At 39.4% G+C, this 23393-nt stretch overlaps 1 protein-coding gene across 1 annotated transcript in view; it reads left to right on the forward strand.

Moving 5' to 3' along the window:
- The window catches only part of flt4 (fms related receptor tyrosine kinase 4), a 55236-nt gene extending 36048 nt beyond the window's left edge, over positions 1–19188 (forward strand). The window contains exons 11-30 of the mRNA XM_042492870.1: positions 853–988; positions 1594–1702; positions 2818–3153; positions 3647–3793; positions 5719–5850; positions 6469–6577; positions 8842–8982; positions 9484–9587; positions 9829–9942; positions 10848–10936; positions 11133–11292; positions 11405–11499; positions 13377–13499; positions 13672–13783; positions 13995–14094; positions 14334–14439; positions 14510–14637; positions 16398–16518; positions 16688–16773; positions 18590–19188. Of these exons, the coding sequence (XP_042348804.1) occupies positions 853–988; positions 1594–1702; positions 2818–3153; positions 3647–3793; positions 5719–5850; positions 6469–6577; positions 8842–8982; positions 9484–9587; positions 9829–9942; positions 10848–10936; positions 11133–11292; positions 11405–11499; positions 13377–13499; positions 13672–13783; positions 13995–14094; positions 14334–14439; positions 14510–14637; positions 16398–16518; positions 16688–16773; positions 18590–18809 (2668 nt within the window). The 3' untranslated portion in view covers positions 18810–19188. The remainder of the gene's footprint in view (positions 1–852; positions 989–1593; positions 1703–2817; positions 3154–3646; positions 3794–5718; positions 5851–6468; positions 6578–8841; positions 8983–9483; positions 9588–9828; positions 9943–10847; positions 10937–11132; positions 11293–11404; positions 11500–13376; positions 13500–13671; positions 13784–13994; positions 14095–14333; positions 14440–14509; positions 14638–16397; positions 16519–16687; positions 16774–18589) is intronic.
- Positions 19189–23393: the final 4205 nt, after the last annotated feature.

The raw sequence follows: 23393 nt of genomic DNA on the forward strand, positions 1-23393 counted from the left end.
AACTGTAAAAACCGCAAGTTGTGGTTATGTGCTGGACTATTTCTTGGCAAATATTGCCATTCTACATTTAATAAAAAAATATATTTGCAATCTGTGTGCAGAAGAAGAATCTCACAAAATCCACAAATTCCCAAAAGCAGAAGGCATGTTGGAGTACTCAAAGGTAGCTGCTGCCCTGTTAGTGGTTGGGTGAGAAAAAAACTCATGGAAATGAATGTAGATCGATGCAGTGTTTTCCCAAGTGACAAAAGCAAGCATGGCAGTGTGTGTGCGCACTGTGTGTCTGTGTGTAAGCTAATATTAGCAGTAGCATCTTATATTAAGCGTCATGACCAACAGTTTATCGACAATAAAATATTTTAAGGCCATAAAAACAGGTTATTTCATCCACGTAAGTTAATGTCTCAGATAATTGCATTCTGATATTTATAATAATTTTAATTTATATAAACATGTGTACTTATTGAAGAGAGTAAAATGAAACTGACCCTGATTACGTTCTGTTAATGTTGAATATTTGTGCCCTGCCTTTATGAGAAAATGCAAAACAGAATTCCATTTCATGTTTCATTAGTTCTGGTATGATGTTCATACTTTGGATCTTTATAATAGAAATTATGATGGAATAGTTTTTCCATTAGTTGCCAGGACACTTAGCATAATTGCCTAGGCTTTGGAATGCAAGGTAATGTTCGATTCTGACGTGCAACCGAGTGCATGCAGAAAAAAAGAATCTCATAAAACCTCAGGATGTCTGGTTTGATGTGCTTCTATTTCTCCCCCACTGCCCACTCTCTGCTATGCATGTCAATGAGGAGGAGATGTCACGAATGCGTCTGTGTTTCTCTCCAGGGTCCGACGAGACAGGAAGGGCCGGAGTGACAGGATCGCAGACTGTCAGAACTGGCAGGACATTAACTTAGAAAACACCCTGAATGAAATCGAGGCTATTGAAACGTCTGTCGAAGTGGTGGATGGACGGCAAAAGGTTAATCACAGCTGTTTGATTGTGTCTGCCATCCTATTCATGAATTTAGAAAAAAATCACAATATTATAATGTAATTACATGATTGATAATAGGAATTTCCACAAAAGAATGACAGAATATGATTAGGACGTAGCCCAGAAAAGAAGCCATTTATGTAAGTGGACTTATCCATGAACTGTGATGTTTTTATGTAAGCGTCCCAAATTCTGAGCTCCATAACAAAATTTGTCAATCATGAACCATTTCCACAGTAGAAATATTTAGAACAGTCTTCCTCTGCAGACTTCCTGTAAGGACTGGTTATAAACACAACCAGACACACATGCAAGCTGTGCATGTGCACATACACAAGTCTGTACATTTATAAACCGTAAGAGGAAATTATTACATGATAAGCACACACAGAAATGTGCACGCATTCAAAGTGCTGATGTGTTTTTCAGTCACACCTGAATGATTTTGCTTCTTGTTATCCTGTCAGCACAAAATCTGTTTTGTGTCAGCTCACAGCCAATTACATGAGAGCAGACTGCACATTCTTTTAAAATATGCGCGTTTCCTCCTCCATGAAGTTAAGTCTCATCCACCTTTTCTCACCTTACAGACAGTGAGCAGGCTTCATATTGGCAACGCCAGTGTTTCTGTCATGTACAAGTGTGTGGCTGAGAACAAAGTCGGCAAAGATGAGCGGCTAATCTACTTCTATGTAACCAGTAAGTATGTCAGGTTGGATTTCATCATGTCCCTCCTCTCCTCCTACTGCCTCTAATTCAGTAGAATCAGGAATCAGAGCCGAGTAATCTCAAACGCAGCTTTCACTCATGTCAATCACTGCTTGTAAAGAGTAGTTCAACTGTGAAAGGCTGCGCTCATCAAATATAAATCTGTATTCTGATACTACATTGCCTATTTCTCCCCTCAAATGTTTTTAGAAACATATTTTAGTGTACTGTTTAGCTGTAAAATTAAGAGAGACAGTCCAGCTGGTGGACAGTGCTACTCCATTTAAGTGCATCCAGCATGCCGTCCTGATCACAAATTTTTTTTATTGTAAAGCTTAACAGTACACTTAAATATGCAAGAAAAGGCAATACAGTAACAGAATCTTAATTCTTATTCAGTCTGCGCTGCCTAGTTTGGCAGTCTGACCGCAGTTCACAGAGCAACTGACATGATTACCAGCTGCGTTAGAGACTCCTTGGATCTAAGTGGTTATTTTCGTTCACATGCACTAAAGCCATCAGAAATGCTACAAGGAAATAGAGTGGTCAGTGGAGTATGATTTTTTAAAATTTATTTATCTATTTTAATACAGATTATCTGTCTTATTTGGTGCTCTGTGAGTATAGTGACAGCAATTATGACAAAAGTTCTTTTTTCTTATATAAATTACAAACTGTAGCTTTAAACGGACTGTCCCTATGATATTGGAAGTCCATCCAGTCCTGCATCAGAAATTTGCATTTAGAAAATTTAGCTGAAACATTACTTTTACATGGATAGATTATTGAACATGCCTCCCAGGCACAAGCACCTTGGCATTATGAATCACAAAATGTGACGTATATCCCCCACCATGTAGTACTGCTGTTGTTAAACATTGTCCCCCATTATGTCAATTCATAACGACATTACTCCATTTTTGGATTCTTAATTCACTGGGGGCACACAAGAAAATCTTTTTTTTTTGTGACTGATAGTTTCCACTGATTAACTGATTTAAAAAAATCTAATTTGGTGGATAAAGTGTTTGTGAATCATTTTCATAAATGCCCAGTGCACAGGCTGTGTCAGATTACGCAACCTGCCTCTCTCTGTTTCTTCAAAGCCATCCCTGAGGGGTTCAGTGTGGACATTCAGCCCTCAGAGAATCTTCTGAAGCAGGAGAGAGTTTCCCTTAGCTGCAGCGCTGACAATTACACCTATGAGCAGCTGCAGTGGTACCGCCTCAACCCCCAGGCACCGGAGCTGGACTGCAGGAGCGTGCACCTCTACGCCGACAGCCTTGACGGCCAGCTCTCCTTCCAGGAGCCTTCCAACAGCTGGGTCCTGGACTTCACCATCCCCTTCGTGCAGCTGGAGGATGAGGGTTGTTATGTGTGTGTGGCTCAGAACAGACGGAGTGGGGAGAAACAGTGCCTGTTAAGAAACATCTCTATAAAAGGTGAGAGATAAAAGAGATGAAAACCCAAGATACAAACATGAACACATTGACGGGAATAAAGCATGGTCTCTCCCAACCAGGGCTAATTCTAAAAAAGGCTCAACCTTTGGCAGCAGAAACACACTGGCGGCTGGAGCTGAGCTGCTGGAGGCTTAAGAATACATACAAAGCCCACGCAGCCCGATACCCGCATTCACACATAATGGAGAGAGTACCTGTTGTTTGGACAGCATCAATAGTGACAGAAAGCTGAGCTGAGAAGCTGCAAGGCGAAAGTGTACAAACAAATTCCCGCTTCATTCATGTTGTGTGCTGTAACCTTGCGTTGATGCCTGGAGGATAGATGTACATTTTAATGGGATTTTCTGACTTTTGCCCTTTCTGAATTATAGACCCTTCGGTGAATATCATGGACATTGACATTCCTTTTCACATCAGTGCTGGTAAATCCCAGTGTTGATTTCCCTTTCTTTGCCCTGCTCTCTCTCCATAGCCCCAGAGGCGCCCCGATATAAACTCAGCCTCACCAACCAGACAGTAAATGTGACCGAGTCCCTGCGGATGGAGTGCGACGCAGAGGGCAGGCCTACACCCCGCCTCTCCTGGTTCAAAGACAACCAACCTCTCCACCAGATGTCAGGTGCGTGAATACACCCACACAGGAGATGAACACGTTTACACAACAGTGCAGCCGCCCACCCGCCTACCCAGCAGCTATACATACTGTGTATCCGTGTACTCCAGCAATTACTCAGAAAGTTTGCCCCTCTGGATCTTAATTTAGCAGGACTCATATCTCATTATTCTGTTCGGGGTAAATTCCCAGGAAAGTTGGCTACATTCTGGCTTCACATTAAATAAAAGAGCAGAATCATGTACCAAGAGATAACACTATTGGAATAATGTAATTATATCCGTAATTACACCCAAGATTATGGGCAAATACTTGTCTCCATGTTGTAGAGGATGTGAGGTAATAGATGTAGACCATTCCCTTGTACTTTGTCTTTGTACTGAAATTGTACAGTATTCGGGAAATGCTCATATGGCTATTAACAAACATCTGGGCTATTATGTGCCCAGGTCATGCAAAGCACTGTATTTTGGTTACATAACAGGAGATACTGTGGTAGGAGAGGACAGATATTTGAATCTGAATTTTAACTGAATTTTTGTCTCTTTGAAAAGGCCATTGTGAAGAGTGCTGACATCTTGCGCTGGTGATGTCATTTGGAGCCAGAGTTGAGCAATTTCCCCAGCATCAAGTTCCCCAGTAAAGAGTTCCCATTTATATCCCCGTCTGACCAATCGTGAGCAGCGCCATTGATCACGAGCACACAGATTGACAGATATAGCTGTCAATTATGACATCAAACCCGCTTTTTATAGCATCAAATACCTAATTAAAACCAAACCTCTATTAAAAATGACTTGAATATATATCAGGGTAATAACAAATGAAAACAAAATATTGACAGAAACCATGCTTTGGGTAAAATGTATGGGGGTGTGTTCTTGGACATGTAATCCACATGCAGGGTGCGTGGTTTTACGACCTATAGTGCAGCCAGCCACCAGGGGGCGATCAAGATGTTTTGGCTTCATGTCTGGGAAACTGTCCAGGCCCTCAGGCAGTGTGCTGAGGGTTGAAGCCATTTTTTGCAGTGACCAAACCCAAGTTAGCAGAGTGCTAAACTGAAAGTAGCTGGTAGAAGTCTCCATTGAAATATCTAATGTCAACATTTAACTCATGGGACAAGAACTTAAGCGGCTGTTGAGAGAAATAAGAGAAATGTACAATGTTTACACATCAAAGACAAGATAAGAGAGTAAACCACTGAATGTGTCACAGCAGTAAACGGGTTATGTGGTGACATTCAGATCTTTTTGTGTGTATGCGATCTTCTCTAGTGGAAAAGCAAAACAGTAAAGTATTTTGATGAAAAGCAAAAACAATGAGCTTTGTTAATATTTACTCAGAGAGTGACAACATTTGACGGATGTTGCCGTTTTGTTGTTGCACTTTGATAAATGGCAGTCATGAGTACACACACACACACACACATATACACAGCCACCCAACAGCCCACCCACACACTCATACTGTTGAACAAATGTGACAGAAAGAACAAGCGACACAAATACTTTTACGGATGTGTTTGCTGCTCATATGCACACCCACACACCCACACACACACACATACACACACACACACACACACACACACACACACACACACACACACACACACAAAAGCCTGCAGGCCGATAGACATGGCTCATTAGCTTTCTCAGCGTGCATCTCTTCTTAACATCTGAAGGGGATGAGGGGGTGGGAGGGGGAGAAGGGGTGGTCAATACGGCTCTGAGTGACAGCTGATGCTCTGGGTTCACTCAGAGGGGCTGCTGGGACATGTGGCTCACCTCACAGGGTGACGGCATTATAAATGAACACTATGGATTGAAGTTCAGAGGTGTGACAAGAATGCAAGAAATGTTGCTTAAAAAGTTGCTGGATTTATGATGTGAGAGGAGTATTGAAGTGTGGTGTGTGTCACTATTCAGGGATCCAGCTGCAGGACTCAAACCGCACACTGAGTATCCAGCGGGTTACAGAGGAGGACGCTGGGCTTTACACCTGCACCGCCTGCAACAAACGTGGTTGTGTCCATTCCTCAGCTGCCGTACGGGTCATTGGTGAGAGAGAGACACACACACACACACACACACACACACACACACACACACACACACACACACACACATACATACAGAAACAGACCATACGATCACAAAGACACCTGAATCCACTCACCCATGCGCTCACCGCTGACGTGCTTTTTCGAGTGCACTCCAGCCTGAAATCACAGTTGCCCTCAAGATCAAATTTTCACACTCAAAATGTACATGTCTCAATTTTCAGTCAGTCACCTCTCACACTTTTCACTTTTCACTGCAGCTGTAGTTTCTATGTGCTTTTGTCGTGTGCAGCTCTCCACAAATCAAAGTCATTGACTGCAGAGACATTTCATATTCAGAGTGAATAATTTAATGGGTTTGCTGGAAGTGTTCTCATGATGCATGGTTGAATTGATTAAATGACTGTTTAGCACATTGATGTAACCTAAAGATTTCAATGTAAGGAGCCCTGAGAGAAGGATCAATAGTTTGTAATATAGCACCCCCTACAGTTTGTAAAGAGTAATGTCGTGAAAGAGAGATTGAATAAAGATGTTGAGGATTGGTTTTAGACAAAACAATTGCATCTAAACATCTTTCTTTTTTTTCTTTCTTTCTTTCTTTCTTCCTGCCAAGGTTCAAGTGACAAGGCCAACGTGGAGATTGTAATTCTTATCGGGACCGGCGTCATCGCTGTTTTCTTCTGGGCCTTGCTCATCCTCATCTTCTGCAATGTGAAGCGGGTCAGAGGGCACCACATTTTGTTTGTGTCTGTGTGTTTGTGAGAGAAACTGACAGACTGTGACGAGACACTTTAACCTCTGACTCTCACCATGTCTGTCAATGTTAGAGCGCAACCTGTTTGATCTTTGAGTCTGCAGTTTACCCTGCTGAGAGAGTAAACTCATATCTGCTGGGAGTGAGTGCAATTAGTCGCTGCGCATCTATAATGAGGACCAAACTGCTCTTTCATTTTCCTCACTTGGTCACTTATTTGATCGCCTCACAGTGTGACTTCACAGTGTGGTGCTGTCATTAACAGATTAATTAAGAGATGGCTCTTCTTTCTCTCCTCTCTCTTACAGTAGCTCTATCTTATTGTCTCTGGCCTTGCTCACTTGTTTATGGCATAACAGGAAAAAAATGACAGGAGGAAGGTTTTTTTTTTACAGTTTGCATTACGAGATTAAAGTCAAATTGTAGAGAATAAAGTCAAATGTTCAGTATTTGTGATTTCTTAAAGTGGTATTTCAGCTATTTTACTGTCATTTTGACTTTATTCTTGTTTTGCAAAAAACAGCAACAAAAAATCTTCCTCCTCCTGATTTTTATTAATATCTGGCCCCAGTACTAAAAGTTTCACGTAATTCTGGACATTGTTACTTTATTCAAATATATATATATATATTTGTATATATATGGACATTGTATACTATATATATATTATTATATATATATATATATATATATATATATATATATATATATATATATATATATATATATATATATATATATATACCCTAATACTCTTCCATACTTGCACCCTTGGTGACATAAAAAAAGAATAAATAGGCTTAGCTTGATAGCCAGTCCCATCACTTTAGCTCCTCTTATTGTCTTTAACCCTTTAAAAGCAGCAGAGAGTTGAAAGAGCTAAGAGAAGAAAGTCTAAACTGGCTTTCTGAAGAAAAAGATTTTCTCAGAAAAGCAAAAATAAACTGTATCCCAAATATTAATATACAGGCAATAATGCACTAAATATTAGCAGTGTGTTAACATCTATAAGATTCATATAAACATACTGAATTTAATGTATATATATATATATATATATATACAGAATCCCAATTATGTTTTACAGAATTTTAAATGGAGAGACCAAAACTCTTATTTTAGAAAATAATTAGTGCCACATCTGAGGACCTGTTTGATTTGTAAGTGTCTGTTGACTGAATGTTTTAAATTACTTAATTTAATATTACTTTATTGGATTAGTCATATGAGGGTAAACGTGCACAATGTCACAATGTCACTGCTGTAAATACAACCAGTAGTTCCTAAAAAAAACAACCAGTCACATACATAAACTGAGAATTCACTTTAACAGCCCTGCTGAGATGACAGATTCTGATTACCAAGAGGACATGAAGAGTCAATTTGCAAAAACAGAAAAGAGCCATTTTTAAAATGAATAAACCCCCAGTTTGATTTATATTCCTCTGAATCCTCAACAAAAAACATGATTCGAGATTTTTTTTTTTTTAAAGACATTGAGATATCTTGGATATCATTGAGATATCTAACCAGTTCGACTAATATTCCCTGGCTTGCACACAAACGCAAAATACACAATATAGGAAAATAAATGAAAAATGGAAATATCTGTTATTGCAAATGAACATTTTAGGTGTAAAACAGTTCTTAAAGCAGGGGTTTACAGAAATCTCAGTTAGGCAAAAAAAAAAAAAAAACTTTTTGTCTTGGAATTTAAAAAATGCAGCAAAGCCACAGAGAGTTATTTACCAACAGATCAAAGTGTGTATGGAAATGAAAATAGTTAATGATTGCACCTGCTGTGCAATATGTGCATAAAATGCCTGGCACTGTACATCAAAACTGGAGAGTTTAAATGTAATGCACAGTTTTACTACACATAAATATAGCTAAACTGCATATGCCAGCAGCTGGCCCTTAAAGATGTCATATAGTAAAATTGCTGCCTTTACTGTTCCATGCTTTTTAATTGTCAATGGATGATTTTTTTTCATAAAAAATCAAGGAGGTATGAAAATCAGCCCTCCTTCCAACTTGATCAAATTAAATTTTTGAGTCATCCGATGTGATAACAGGTTTTATTATCCTGAGTGTGATAGAAATGTTCCCACATTAGGAGGCTGTCTCTACAGCTGAAGAGAAAACATCACAGCTGGCAGAATTATGTGTTCAATACATACGCACACACGCACACACAGTTGACATGAGCTCTTTCTCTCTCTGAACCTCAGGTAACCCGGCAGACATAAAGACGGGCTATCTGTCAATCATTATGGACCCGGGGGAGGTGCCTCTGGATGAGCAGTGTGAATACCTGCCCTACGACTCCTCGCAGTGGGAGATCTCCAGAGACAGACTCCGACTGGGTGAGCAGTGGTAGAAGAGCAGTGGTAGAAAAGGATGCAAGGATGCTGGTATAATTGGGTGAATAGGAGCGAGGGGGTTTGTGAGAAAGGAAATATGCAGGCAGGGATAAGAGGGAATAGATGGATGAAACTGAATTAGTTTTCCATTTCCAGAATCCTTAATGGCATGAGTTTGGATCGCAGCCAGCCGGGTAAAGCGCTGCCAAGTAAAGTGCTAATGTTAAATATGTGCTCATTCCCAGCATGGCTTCTTAAAAACACCCTTAGGAAAAGCATCTGTTCCACGACAGATCCCAACTTATGGGAGCATGTTGTTTCCAAATGCTGCAATTGAGATTCTAATCCCCCTCCAAACCCCCCTTGTCTATATGGATGCCAGATGCATTTACATTTTGCAAACGCTCCTGACCACGACTGTTTGTGTATTCCAATGAGACTAAAAACCAAGCCTGCAGAGATCAATGAGCATCAATATTCTGTGTTTCCTCTGTTCTTTCTCCTGACATAGGAAAGGTTTTAGCCATGGTGCCTTTGGGAAAGTAATTGAGGCATCAATCTATGGTATCAGCAAGAGTAACAGTTTGGACACAGTGGCTGTCAAGATGCTGAAAGGTGAGATTTGTCTGCTTTGTAGGAAGTTTTATAAGAAGCCACTGGTGCACAGTGTTAGTAAGTGATAAATGAGGTCTGTAATACAAAAACAAACAATACGATTTTATGCATAATATTCCACTCTCTGTGTGTGTGTGTGTGTATGTGTGTGTGTGTGTGTGCGCGCGTGCGTGCGTGTGTGTGTGTGTGTGTGTGTGTGTGTGTGTGTGTGTGTGTGTGTGTGTGTGTGTGTGTGTGTCAGATGGAGCCACAGCCAGTGAGCACAAGGCCTTGATGTCAGAGTTAAAGATACTGATTCATATTGGTAACCATCTGAATGTAGTGAACCTGTTAGGAGCCTGCACCAAATCAAACGGTAAGATTTACATTTATTACAGTTCAAGCTGAAGATGCAGAACTTGTTGTATTTTATTGCTCAGAGCATTTAACGTCCCAGTAAACATTCATTTTGCTGCTCAAGTATGCTGAAACAGTTTGACGCTTTAGAGTGAATAAGTCCCCAGCACATTCCCTAAAACCACTAAAATATGACTTTACCTGACTTGTTCTTGGGGTTAATGCTATTAAATACATTTTCTAACACATCAAGGTCGCTCTATGTGAACAGTAACCGACAGTTACAACCTCATACACCATTACAAATAACATATGTGCAAACAATTAACACGCAATAAAACTTATTTTTTCCCCATAAACTAAACATTTACTTTTGTCTGCCAAATTTCTGCAAATATGACGTCAAAGTTGGCAACTTATTTACCAAAATTTTGTTTCAGTTTTAAGGTTCACGTGAATCTTCACAGTTAGGACCTAATTTTTCCAATTATTCAAACACCAGTGTGTGAAAATCCCTTTTTTGTGGGTGTTTACATCATTTGTGCACCCCCTGCAGCTTCACACAACTTTTTTAATTGCAAACCAACTTAGAAAGTCAAACAGCTGCCTCTCCTTATCTTTGACAACCCTAATTTTATGGCTAAACATCTATTTGACCTATAGAGCATGTTCTTGAGGGGCGCACACCTGAAAATGTTTAACCCTATTTACCCTAACCCAGCTAATCCCAGGCAGGAAATGCTTACAGAATGCACCTCTGACCATTTTGAACATGGTGTGAAAAACTGAGCTCCTAAACAACAGACAGGAGTCATTTCAATGAATTTTATCAAATTAGAAAACCATGTGTGTTGAAATATTTGTAGCCTTTTTACACAGCACTGTCATGATACAATTTGACAATTAAACTGTTTGTATCAACAGGCCCACTGATGGTGATAGTGGAATACTGCAAATATGGGAATCTGTCCAACTTCCTACGAGCCAAGAGAGAGTTTTTCCTCCCATACAGGGTATCCAAACGTCACAGACACTGAAACATTGTCTGCTGTTTTATATTTGTTTGTTCTGCCGAAGAGAGAATCTTCAGTGCTTTAGTTCAGCCGATATTTCTGCCTTTGCTTACTTTCCTTGCATGAAGAGTACTTTCTTCTCACAAACGTATATATTGATTTTGGAGAGTGCACACTGACATGTTTCTGCACTCAGGATCGCTCTCCTAAAACTCAGAGCCAGGTGAGACGGATGATCGAGGCGGGTCAAATGGACCAAAGAGCACGCCACCCACCTTCTCCACCCTCCGCCCCTCTTACTGGTCCCCAGACTCCATCATCTAACATGCCGAATGAGAAACCTGCTGTGGAGAAAAGTGAGTCTGCTTTTATTCACAAGAACACACATTTTTTAAACCCATTGTCCCATTACAATTTCCTTCTTTCTCTTTCCGTGACGGACTTTCCCCTCATCCTCTCTCTCTCCAGTGGAGGACTTGTGGAAAACTCCTCTGACGATAGAAGATCTAATTTGCTACAGTTTCCAGGTGGCTCGTGGGATGGAGTTCCTGGCCTCCAGAAAGGTTAATTGTCAGCGTTACAAACATAATTAGTGAATGAGCTGTATAGAAAATTCACCAGAAGTTTGTCTCAGGGGCAGTAGGTTGTAGCCTGTATCATTCAGCTTTTCAGTTCTTTGTGCTTGTTATTTTTTATTTAACCATGTGATCATAAACTAGAGCTGTGTCATGATCCTTTACTGCATACTAATTACAGGGAGGTTTTAAGTGTGCACTGTGTTTACACAGCAGAGGTGGAAACATTTAATTTACTGCAAAAGGTCAGTATGAATAATATATCCAATTGATCAGTTTGCCATGTGCTGTCAAGGCGCACTACTTTCCCATGATGCAGTGCACTAAAGATATTGAGAAACTACAAACAGATGCTAAAAATTGAAACGCAAAATGAATTATGCACATTTGGAAAAGCACGTTTCCTCTTTGACATTTAATTGGCAGTGGTGGTAAAGGCAAATTAAATTTAGTTTCAATAAATTGAAGAAATAATTAATAATAAATTAATAATAATAGAATAATAAATAATAAATTGCAAATTACATTTAAAATGTAGAATTTGAAATAAAAACATATATAATAAAAACAAATTAATTTAGAATGGAAAAAAATAATGCAGTTACATGTGAAATAAAAAATTTAAAAAATAATAAAAAATGGTTTCATTTACAAAAATTACATATGAAATGTAGAATTGCAAAATAAAAATAAATAAATACATTTGCAAAATAGATTCACTCAAAAAATAATTGAATAAAGTTAGGCATGGAAGTTAGAATTTAAAATAGAAAAATAAATACAAATACATCCATCCATCCATTTTCTTCTGCTTATCTGGGGTCGGGTCGCGGGGGCAGCAGCCTAAGCAGGGAAACCCAGACTTCCCTCTCCCCAGCCACTTCGTCCAGCTCTTCCCAGGGGACCCCGAGGCGTTCCCAGGCCAGCTGTGAGACGTAGTCTCTCCAGCGTGTCCTGGGTGTTCCCCGGGGCCTCCTACCGGTGGGACGTGCACCGTGGGACAAATACAGATTAATTAAAAAATAAATGTTAGCATTACATTTTTCATTTTATTAAATTAAAAAAATAAAATAGACATTTAGCACATGCTCTGCGGGTAATTTGTTGATTGTAATCTGCATTATTTATTTAATTTTGCGATTATTTAATGTACAGTCAAACTTATCAATTTAACTTTCAAGCAAACATTGATCTGAAGAGCACATTTTTGGTTTGATTTTTGGCTCTTGCAGACAGCTGAGATATTTTACGTACATCAGCACTGCAATCCGCTGTTTTGAAGGGTTGTGCAAACTGTCATCTATGCTGTTACTGGATTTGTTGATGAGCTGACTTGATCGTTATTAGCAGGCACAGCCCCTCACATATGAATCCACTGGGTATTGGGTGAATAATTAAATTAAATTGGTGAAGAAAAGCAGCTATAATTTCTAACGAGTATAAACAGCGTGAATGGACTGAGCAGACTGTCTGTCTTCAAATGAGTCACAGTCGTGACCCTGTAGGCACGTTTACTCGACAGCTGTGTGAATGATGTTGAATCTCCTGCAGTGATTCAACAGAGCTCAGCCTGGCCAAGACATAGTCCAGTCCCAGTTACAAATTGGCACAGAGAAACATGCATAAGCACACAACTACATGCAAAACACACATTTTAAGAGATTTTAATGAAACAGATTATTAAAATAACCAAATTGCTATTTATTAACTTGGTCCACATTATATCTGTGATTCATTCAGTAGAGAAAAAAAGTTGGAATCAATGCATGTGAACACTCCCGCAAACATACACACACACACACACACACACACACACACTTTCCTGCAGGGTGATGATGTATGTGTGGTCGTCTGTGTATCCGCAGTGTATCCACAGAGACCTGGCAGCCCGGAACATTCTCCTGTCAGAGAACAACATCGTGAAGATCTGTGACTTCGGCCTGGCCAGAGACATATACAAAGACCCGGACTACGTCAGGAAAGGAAATGTAGGGCGTCCTCGCACACATATTATCCATCTCCATTCATCGTGGGGAAACACTAAACTCCTTTTTTTTTGTTTTTTAATCCCCCACATTTAGGTTGAATTTAAAGGTGGGTGTGATTTGTGTTTATTTGACAGTCTTGTGATGTTGGTCTGGTGTTTTAATGTTTTATCAGGCTCGTCTGCCTTTGAAGTGGATGGCTCCAGAGAGTATCTTTGACAAAGTGTACACTAGCCAGAGTGACGTGTGGTCTTTTGGAGTTCTCCTCTGGGAAATCTTCTCACTGGGTAAAGACAATTACTTCATCATTTGTTTAAAAAAAAAAAAAAAACAAGTGCTTATCAATCTCTGTTCATGCCAAAAGCAATTAAGGATTAATGCTTTAACTTTTAGAGGCAGAGTAATTCCTAATCACTCTTATCCAAACACAAAATAACTTGTTTTTTCCCATCTCTGATTTGTTAATTAACATTCCATCCCTCTTTTGTCCGCCCTCAGGTGCATCTCCGTACCCGGGAGTACAGATTGACGAGGACTTTTGCAAACGGTTGAAAGATGGCGTGAGGATGAGGGCACCTGAGACTGCCTCCCCTGAAATGTGAGCGCAGGCCTTGATTTATTCTTTCTCTCATCTTTTGCTTTCAAATTAGATTTGTAGTCCTTTAATTACTCGAGCCAACCCCAAAGGCAAACAAGTATTTGCTCATAAATATAACTTTGACTCACTCATCTATTCAGGAGAGGATATATTAGTATTTGCATCTATATTAGAAAGTTGGGGAAGTGAAAGACCTCAGTGTTGTCGGTGTTGTGATGGTGGCTGCCCTCTGCTGGTAGATATGGCATCATGCTGGCCTGCTGGCAGGGTGAACCCAAAGAAAGACCAACGTTCCCAGCCCTGGTGCAGATCCTCGGAGACCTGCTGCAGGACAACAACCTGCCTGTAAGTTCACAGACATTAATGCTAGGGATTTTTTTTAGTTTTGTTCTCTAAATTACTTTTTTCCCTTTAGGATGGGAAGGATTACATCCCTCTGAACCACTCACAGAGCTCAGAGGATGACGGCTTCTCTCAGGCCTCATCACGCCTTCCATCTGAAGAGGAGCTGAGACTGGCCTGCAACACCCTACCTACCAGCAGGTACTAGCATCCTTTATTAAGCACCTTTTGAACATGCACGTGTAGTTTCTGAACGCTGCTAATTGGCTGTCTGTTTTCAACTTGTCTCTTATGTGTGAATCTTTAGGCTGTTTGTTTTAGCTCTTGCTGTCGGGTTTTTAGTCTGTTTGGTCTTTTATTGTGAAATTCATCATGCTACTGTCTCTGCCAAGACTCCCTTAAAAAGGAGATTTTGAATCTTAGTGGGACTATTCCTGGTTGAATAAATATGAAAATAAATGTCATGTACTTTCATGCACCAGTCAGAGCTCAGCAATGTTTGAGTAAATTTAAAGTTGATGACGACTATGTGGTTGTTTGCTCTTGTTGCCACAGTCCTGATTAAGAAGACCAGCTTAGAGTTATTATGCAGGCTAATTCAGTCATAAATAATTATTGTTATAATTTTAATAATACATTGGATTTATATAGCACCATTCAAGGACTCAAGGTGGCTTTGTTGATTGAGAGGCAATCCACTCTCCCCCTCGTGGGAGTGTCAGAGAGTGCCACTCAGCTCTGCTCTGATTGTTCCAACCAGAGAGTGGATTGACTATCAATCAAGCAGATCACAATCACCTGAGAAATGTATGTGTTTGTGTCTTTATATAGCTTGCTCTTGTATGTGATGATGGTTTAAAAATGCTTGTGGAAGACCTCTTTTAGATTGAAATGTTGCACAAATAGAAGTTACTGGGAGATTCTAATACAGTGTGCACTTTGTTGGATTCTTGCCTTAGTTTGATATTTTTGGTCCAGCACCTGTAAACTTTTTTTGGATGTGCGTAACCTCCACCTTGCTTGTAACTGGGGATAGCTACAAAAATGATCTCCTGTTCCTGTTTTTGTTGCAGAAGTTCATGCACTTCCATTATGTCATAAATCGAGCCAGAATTTCCCGTGAGATCCTACTCGGTGGCAGAAAGAACTGCATAGTGAATTTGAGGCTTAAAGGGAACCATTTTAAATGTAGATGGGGTCATTATTCTGTAGCCGTTACATTGTGCAAACAACATTTACTTCATAATAAGAAGTTGAAGCAAACAAACTTTTAGTCCATTTCCACTAAATGAGGTTCTTGAAAACAGCATCTCACCACAAAGTCCAGCTACTACATGCACCTTATGGTATGACGATTATCTATAAGCTCGTTTCCCGGTTTCTCGGTTGAAAATGGTTGCTCACCTTGAATGTATACTTAAGGTTTCATGGAAATTATGATTTGAAAAGTAAACATGATTTTACAATCATTATGGAAAAACTCTGAAATAAAGTAGGTGTTAAAAACCACACATTATGTTAATAATGTGACACACACTGTCAGCCTGTCAGGACACTGAGCCTAAAGAAAACATTACATTTAAATCAAATAATTGTTCACATTAAACTGGAGGCCACAAAAGTTCAGACATGGATGACATTGTTGGCTACAAGATGTTTTATGGAATGGTAAAATATTTTTATTACCCAAATGTATCATCATCTGTATTTTCAGATATTTGATTTATCTTGTGTATTGAATAGTTTCAGCCTTTCGGACTCTCTCCAATAATCAAATCAGACCACTGACTAAGAAAGTCACACAGCTGACAACCTATACATAACAAAAAACATCTAAATATAAACTGAATGCAACATATGTTGTGCCTTTTTTTTCCATTTCTCATCTGTCTTGTGATAGTTGTAGGTCATCAGGAGGCTCTATCAATTATCTGATCATCCCTTCTATATTTTTCGACCAGGTATTATAACTGCGTGCCCTTTGCCGGCTGTGTGTTTGTGGGACCCTCGAAAATTTGCCAGCCCAGAGTGAAGACATTTGAAGAGTCGCCCCTGGAGATGCACCCACAGAAAGCCCCTCAAGTAGGCTCTTTATTTACTTGTCAACTGATGACATTGATGACATTTTCTGAATGGCTTTGACTTTGGGAACGTTCTCCTTAGGTAATCACCAAAAATTGTCGCAGACAAAGCAGCAGGGGTCAGCCAAAGATTTTTAATTCACATGCTGTTCAACTGTGTCTCTCCGCAGGATAACCAGACAGACAGCGGGATGGTTCTGGCCTCTGAAGAATTTGAGAGGATTGAACACAAACACAGGGGTGCCGTCTCCAAAAGGTTAATCATAAAAAAGCTTGGATCCATATTAATGTCTGAAACTAGAAGTGACGCACAACAGATATGCAGCCAGTGATGTAGTCACAGTGCAGAGTCAGTATGAGAAAACAGTCATTCTCTCCGTGCTCGGAAGCTTCTAGAACCGATGACAGCTTTGTACGTACTGAAACTACAATAGATTTACAAAGGACCTAAGCATCAGCAGAGTCTCAGTTTATGCATGGGTAAGTAGGTGTAAGCAGCAGTCTGAGTCATTTGAACCCTTGCCGCATATTCATCAAAGTTTTGAGAATTAAGCCCAACAGTGATCGAGAGAGCAGCGAAAAGTTCTTTGCTAAAATTGAAGCATGAGACACTCAGCAACTCACTCCCACTTACAGCAAAGTGTAGGAGGAACCTTTAAGAGTAACTGTGAAGTGATTACATGATTAATCACATGTATACTCAGAGCAGGAAAAGCCAGTCTGACAACGATTTTACCAACCTCTGCCCCATCGTTCGACACACTACAAGGAAAATCTATCACTACATGCACATCCAATCCCACCCTCCCTGCCAAAGACCCAATTCTGTTTTAGGAGTGGGCATGAGATCTTTGGGGGAAGATAGCAGGGCAAGTAGCACATGCCACAAAGAAATGGTAAACGTCATTTGAAAGCTGGGAACCTAAAAATAAGCTCAGCATGGTATGTCAAGATCTAGTCATAAATTTGTAATAAACATTGTGTTTTGGTTGAGCATTGGACTGATACTATTCATTACACAGATTTTGTGCTAAGTTTAAGCATTTTTGACCACTAGTGAATTGATAAAATGGTCAAAAATCCCCCCAAAATACAATTTTAAGATAGAAAGACCTAGACCTTGTTTTCAAAAACTGTAGACATTTGGAGATTTCTATAAGAACTGCATTTTTCTGCGATTAGATGACGAGCAGTTGTATTCTGGAAATGGCTGAGAACAACATCCCTATGAAAGCCATACATCCTCTGAATGTCCAAGGTTTCTAGATTGTGATTTGATTGAGAAACATTTTTAAGACCATTCAAGTACAAATTAGTAGCTTTTATACTCACGTTTGAGAGCACTGATTCATAAAAGGTAAGGCTAATGTCCGTTGGCCTTATCTGTTCGTTTGTCACAAATCTCATGAAAAGACCCAACCCCCAAAAATGTCTTACTTTGTCTATTGATACTTTCTGACTTTTCCACCCTGTCAAGAGCACTCTACCCAATTGGGGTTCCAACTGAACTGAATAATTGAGTCAATAAATAGGCAAAAATAAGTAGTTTTATTTTTTAAATGACCTTTCCTATATAATTTGAGCTCTGGTGTTTGATGTCAATCATTGCTATAACAGATGTAAATAGTGTATAAGTTGGAGATTATTTTTTTAAGTGTTGTTATTATGGTATCAGACCAGTGCATGTGGGATGAACTCAACATAATCTACAGTTTATGTGTTGATTGTAATGAAGGAACATGTCACACAGTGGCTCTCTGATGTGTTTTCAAAAGTTTGTGGACAACAGTGGAGCTTTATGTAACAGAGAAATACGCTTACACAGAGAATACTTGTTAGTTTTAGTCTGTTCATGAGATTTGGTGACAAATAAGAAAAATACAGAATCACCAGACTTATCCTTTAAGTCCCATTTTCCACTTTTAGCAATTACGGCTTCAGTGTTTTTCAACTTCCTTCATGAGAAACATGCCAAAGTAACAAAGTTTATGTGGCCTAAGACTTTTGCATTGTACTGTATTTGTCAGTACTTGACAGTAATACATTTTTGTTTTGTTTTGTTTTTTCTCCAGTCGAATGGGCAGCAGCAGCAGCACAGAGCCTCTGACAGCCTCCCATAATTCCCTGGGTCGAAGCTGCGGCAATGGCAGCTCCATTCACCGTCCCAACTTCTTCAGCCAGCTTTCAGGACAGACCTTCTATAACAACGAATACGGACATCTGTCCGAGGAGGGCTTCTGCGACTTTTTCTCCTCACCTGATGACCCCTGCCTGGCCTCCTCCAATGTGTAATCTTACCAAAGACGCAGTCCGAGGAAACAGAGAGGGTTAAAAAAAAGTGGGAGTGCTCAGGTTGAGGGAGGCTTTAGTAACATCCCAGTAGTGACATGTAATTAGTCATTTATTAATGAAGATCAGGTTATAGATGCTACTGACCAGAGCTTGCTTCTACCCATCTCTTCCTCTCTCGGGCTGCTGCCTCAACAGACTGAGCTATGTGTGCCTGAAGTCCCTCTAACCAGCCACTGGGTGGCAGCATTATGACAAAAACAAACCTTGAGTATTTTCTATTCACACATTTATATTTTTTATCTTTTATATACAGAGTAGTCTTCCTTCATTTGTACAAATTATGGCTTATATAGGAGGAAATAAAGAAATTTATCTTCTTCTTGTTTGTTTCTCTTTGATTAATGTGATGTTACCACTGTCATTTTTCCAGTGAAGTGCATGTCTCCAGTGCAGATTTGCATTTTATATGCTAAGATGCTAATTACAGATCCACAAGTTTTGTGATGATCCACATAACAGACCAATCAAACTAAACCAGCAGATATTTGTGGATCTGTGTCACTTAGTGGAGGTGGTGTGGCTTGGTTACGTGACACCATGAACAAGCAATAAGTGACGGAGGTAAACAGGGATGTAGGGCGAACAAAAAGGAGTGAGTCATGCTGAGCACCTCTTATCAGACCTGGACGTAAGCATGATGACAGTTGTGACTGCTTAACACCCCCTTATATGATCACATCACAAATGACAATCTGCAGGGTGACTCTGCCAGCTGAGGGAAATGAGCAGCGTCTGAGTGCAAAGTCCACTTTATACAAACAGACAATTACAGGCGCAAGAGCTAAGTTAACTTCCCCTAATAACTCATGCTATATTTAATAATGTTTGCCCCAAAGTAAAATGGTGTTTTTGTGTGAACATGTAGCATTAATATAGTGTGCTCCTGTAGATAGAGCCTGCTGGTTCTAATTTAATTCTGCGTTAAAACTTTGTCTGTTTTGCAATATTTCAAAATGAAAAGCAGGCTGTTCAGTCAAATTAAATTACAGGTTATCGTTATATTAATTCAAATTTTTCATTCTGTACACCTAAACATAGACATTAGGAAAATTTGTTTCATCATTTTACATATAAGCATAAAACAATAACAATTAACAGATTATTATTATCATTATTATTATGCGTTGGTTGACAGGCATGTTGTGTCAGTTTGGATTTAGTGTACTAAACTGCTGCCACTTGACAGTAAATTCCTGGGCTGCATTTTGTTGCCAGGCCGCTCCTGCTGTAGAGCGCTGCTACCTTGTGATTGACAAGTCGCTACCACTGCACCTTGTCAATCAGGATAGAGGTGTAAACAATGCTTATCCCCCTCTGCTCCACCTTCTTGCCCAATTATGGTCACTTTTGCTTCCAAAAAATTAACAACAGCCAAAATGCCGAAGTCAAGTCTTCAAAATGGTAGTCTACGAACCAATGGGTGATGCCACCTTGGCTACGTCCACTTCTTTCATACAGTCTATATCACTCATGTCCAAAGTCTAGCCCGGGTAACCAATTGTGGCCCTGTGTGGGGGAAACAAGCTAACCAACGGTTACCTAACGCCAGGTATTTCCTGCAAGGTAGCCGTCATGGCCACAACAACGAAGTTTAAAGTTGACAGTGGGGGCTGCCGCTTTCAGAAGTGGTGGAAATTTGAATACTTTTTCATTTAAAGATGAGACAGTTGTGTTTGTGTTTTGCCATTTGTATACTTTTTTTTCATATGATGAGTGAAGCAGCTGGCCCCCAGGTATTTTCACATTATCTTATCTGGCCACCATTCAAAAAAGTTTTAACACCCCTGGTCTCTATGGTTTTGACATATTGACCTCTATTAAAGGAAACTTCCATGTAGACTCTGTTTTTGACAATACCATGAGATTTGGCATCTGTCATAACAGACTGCCTTCACTCTGGGTTAGAACAAGCCAGTGCAATGCTGCAGCTGCGGGACGCTACAGAGGCTTCCACGTCCCAGTACTAATCCTCTTACAGATTTACTCCAGGTGAGTCTCCTGCCATGACATCAATGTTTGGACTAAATCCTCTCTCTCAGGATACTGCGTATGTCTGTGAGAGTGGATGTGTGAGAGACTTAATTCAGTTTCAAAGTATGATGAGGTGTGAGAGGTGTAATTACCCAGCATCCTCCAGTAATCACACTGGCATTCACATTCACACTTAAACACATCTCACACAGGAAGTCAGGTCAGATTTGGTGGGTACGACTGTGACCTTTGCTGTTAAGTCTTGTGTACTGTATATGTGCCATGTGAGTCTCTCAGTTGAGACCATGTCATTGTGGGCTAATGCAGCTGAAACTGACTGTAAACATCAGCTGGTGTGATACATTCCTGAAATATGTAATCAATCAGAGAAAAAAAATTCATCTACTCAGTGATGTGACATATTTTCATTGCAAATTGAATGCAGGAGCTCTCTCTACTTGGCACTTTGTAGACTTCATATTCAGCAGAGATAAAACAACAGGCATTCAACAGAGTCCTTCTGCCAGCAGTGAGTGTGATGTACTCACGTAACTCTAAATTCTATATGCTTTAACTCCTCATCAAGGTGTTGATGCACAATGACTTATAGATTATGTAAGTGTGAAGGCCATCGTCTTCCAGAGATTGCGACTCTGTGACGAGGCTACAGATTTAGAAGAGAAGATGATCGACAGGTCAATGTGTTGGAATGTAAAACTGGAATAGAAACTTTCCTACACTGTATGTGGAAATGCTGTGTACCCATACCAGGTATAATCTTATCAAAACAAATCAAACTTTATTTGTAGAACACAAATGCTGAACATAAAAACATGAGTAGGAATTATTAAAACCAAATAAAATGGAATAAAAATAGAATATAATGTATTAAAACTACTAATTTAAGTCAGAATTACGAAGTAACAGTTAAAGTATAGGAAGATTAAAGCACACTTGATAAAGCCAGGCTCAGAATGGCATGTTTTACATTTCTTTTAAAGATATTCACACTCTCTGCCACCTTTAGGTCCTCCAAAAAGCTGTTCCACAGGCTGTGTCTATAAAGCAGCCTGGCCGTATTAGAAATGTATGTAATTGGTTTGGTTCAAAAATCCCTTTAAGTCCAAAGTTATGTTTATTGGCATGCAAGACCCCAGTGGTGGAGGAAGTAATGAGATATTCAACATAAGTAAAAGTAGCAGTACCATAGTGCAGTAATACTGCACACTATTCGAGTAGTGTGTAGTGTGAGTATTATCATCAAAATATACTTAAGTATATATATAAGTACTATACTATATGTACTGTACTATATGTTCCAGTACCTTGGACGGAATAATATACTGTATGTATTCCAATATTTTAAAATACAAAATAAATGACTTGTCGTTGTCACGATCATAAGTTTTGAGTTATATTGTCGACCTGTTTCCCTGATAAGTTTTACCTGTTTTATGTCTCGTTTGTCCATCCCTGTTACGTTCCCCAGCTGTGTCTGTCTCCTGATTAGTTCCTTGTCTATATATACCTGTATGTTTCCCTTTGCTCTTTGTCAGTTCATCTTTTATCCTCCCTGTTGTTTCTGTAGTGTTTGCTCCTGTCTTCACCTGAGTTTTTCATTCTTATCCTGGTTGGTTTAAGTTTAGTTTTGGTTTGTGTTTTATTTCTACTTTGTGTTTTTGTTACCTACTTGTTTTTTGGAAATTCTTAGCAGCATTAGAGCTCACCTTTCCTTTGTTCCTGTCTCCCCTTTTGGTTCTGCATTTGGATTATCACCTGAACTCACTCGTGAGGGACGTGTGTTAAACCTACGCTAAAAAAAAAGACCAGAATCAGCCAGGAAGTTGGTGATAGATTATGAAGCTTACAGTGGTGTTGGCTTCTCTTAAAAATATGTTATGATCAAGACCTAATGTTTGAAACAAATTCACCAGATAACCGGACTGTATGCAAACCACAGAAGCTGTAGTTATGTATCTATGTTTATAATACTTTTTTTAAATGAAATTAAAATAACATGGCTCAGGATGAAAAAGGGCTATTGCTTTCCTCTTGAGTAATGCTAGACAAATGTGTGCTTTGTGTTCAAAGTACAGCCATCTATAGTTCAAATTTTAAACCTTCTGCCTTCAATTATTACCAGTTTCTCTTAAAAAAAAAAAGTGAATAAAACACAATAACAAATCATTTCTAGGCACAACATTCCCTGATACTGCACACATGAACATAAAGATAATGTGTTATGACTCTGCTTTGATAGTTAGCATATTTTATTAAAAATATGAATCAGTTCCTGGTATCATTCTCTTATCACTTTAACTGAGAAGCAGAACTTAACCTTTCAAAGATGAACTAGAAACTAGGGTGTCATGTTGTGATAATGACACGTCATATTGTTTTATAATGATGATCTCATGTTATTTTATTGAGACATGGTGATCAGGCTTGTATCAAGCCTTTCGAATGTCAAAGAGACATTTAATTCCATATTAGAGTCAAAGTTTTAATTGAACTTTTTAGATACCTATGAAGGAATTCAACTTCCATTGCTCA

Source organism: Plectropomus leopardus, chromosome 9 (genome assembly GCF_008729295.1).
Source record: "Plectropomus leopardus isolate mb chromosome 9, YSFRI_Pleo_2.0, whole genome shotgun sequence".
In the NCBI taxonomy this organism is placed as follows: Eukaryota; Metazoa; Chordata; class Actinopteri; order Perciformes; family Serranidae; genus Plectropomus; species Plectropomus leopardus.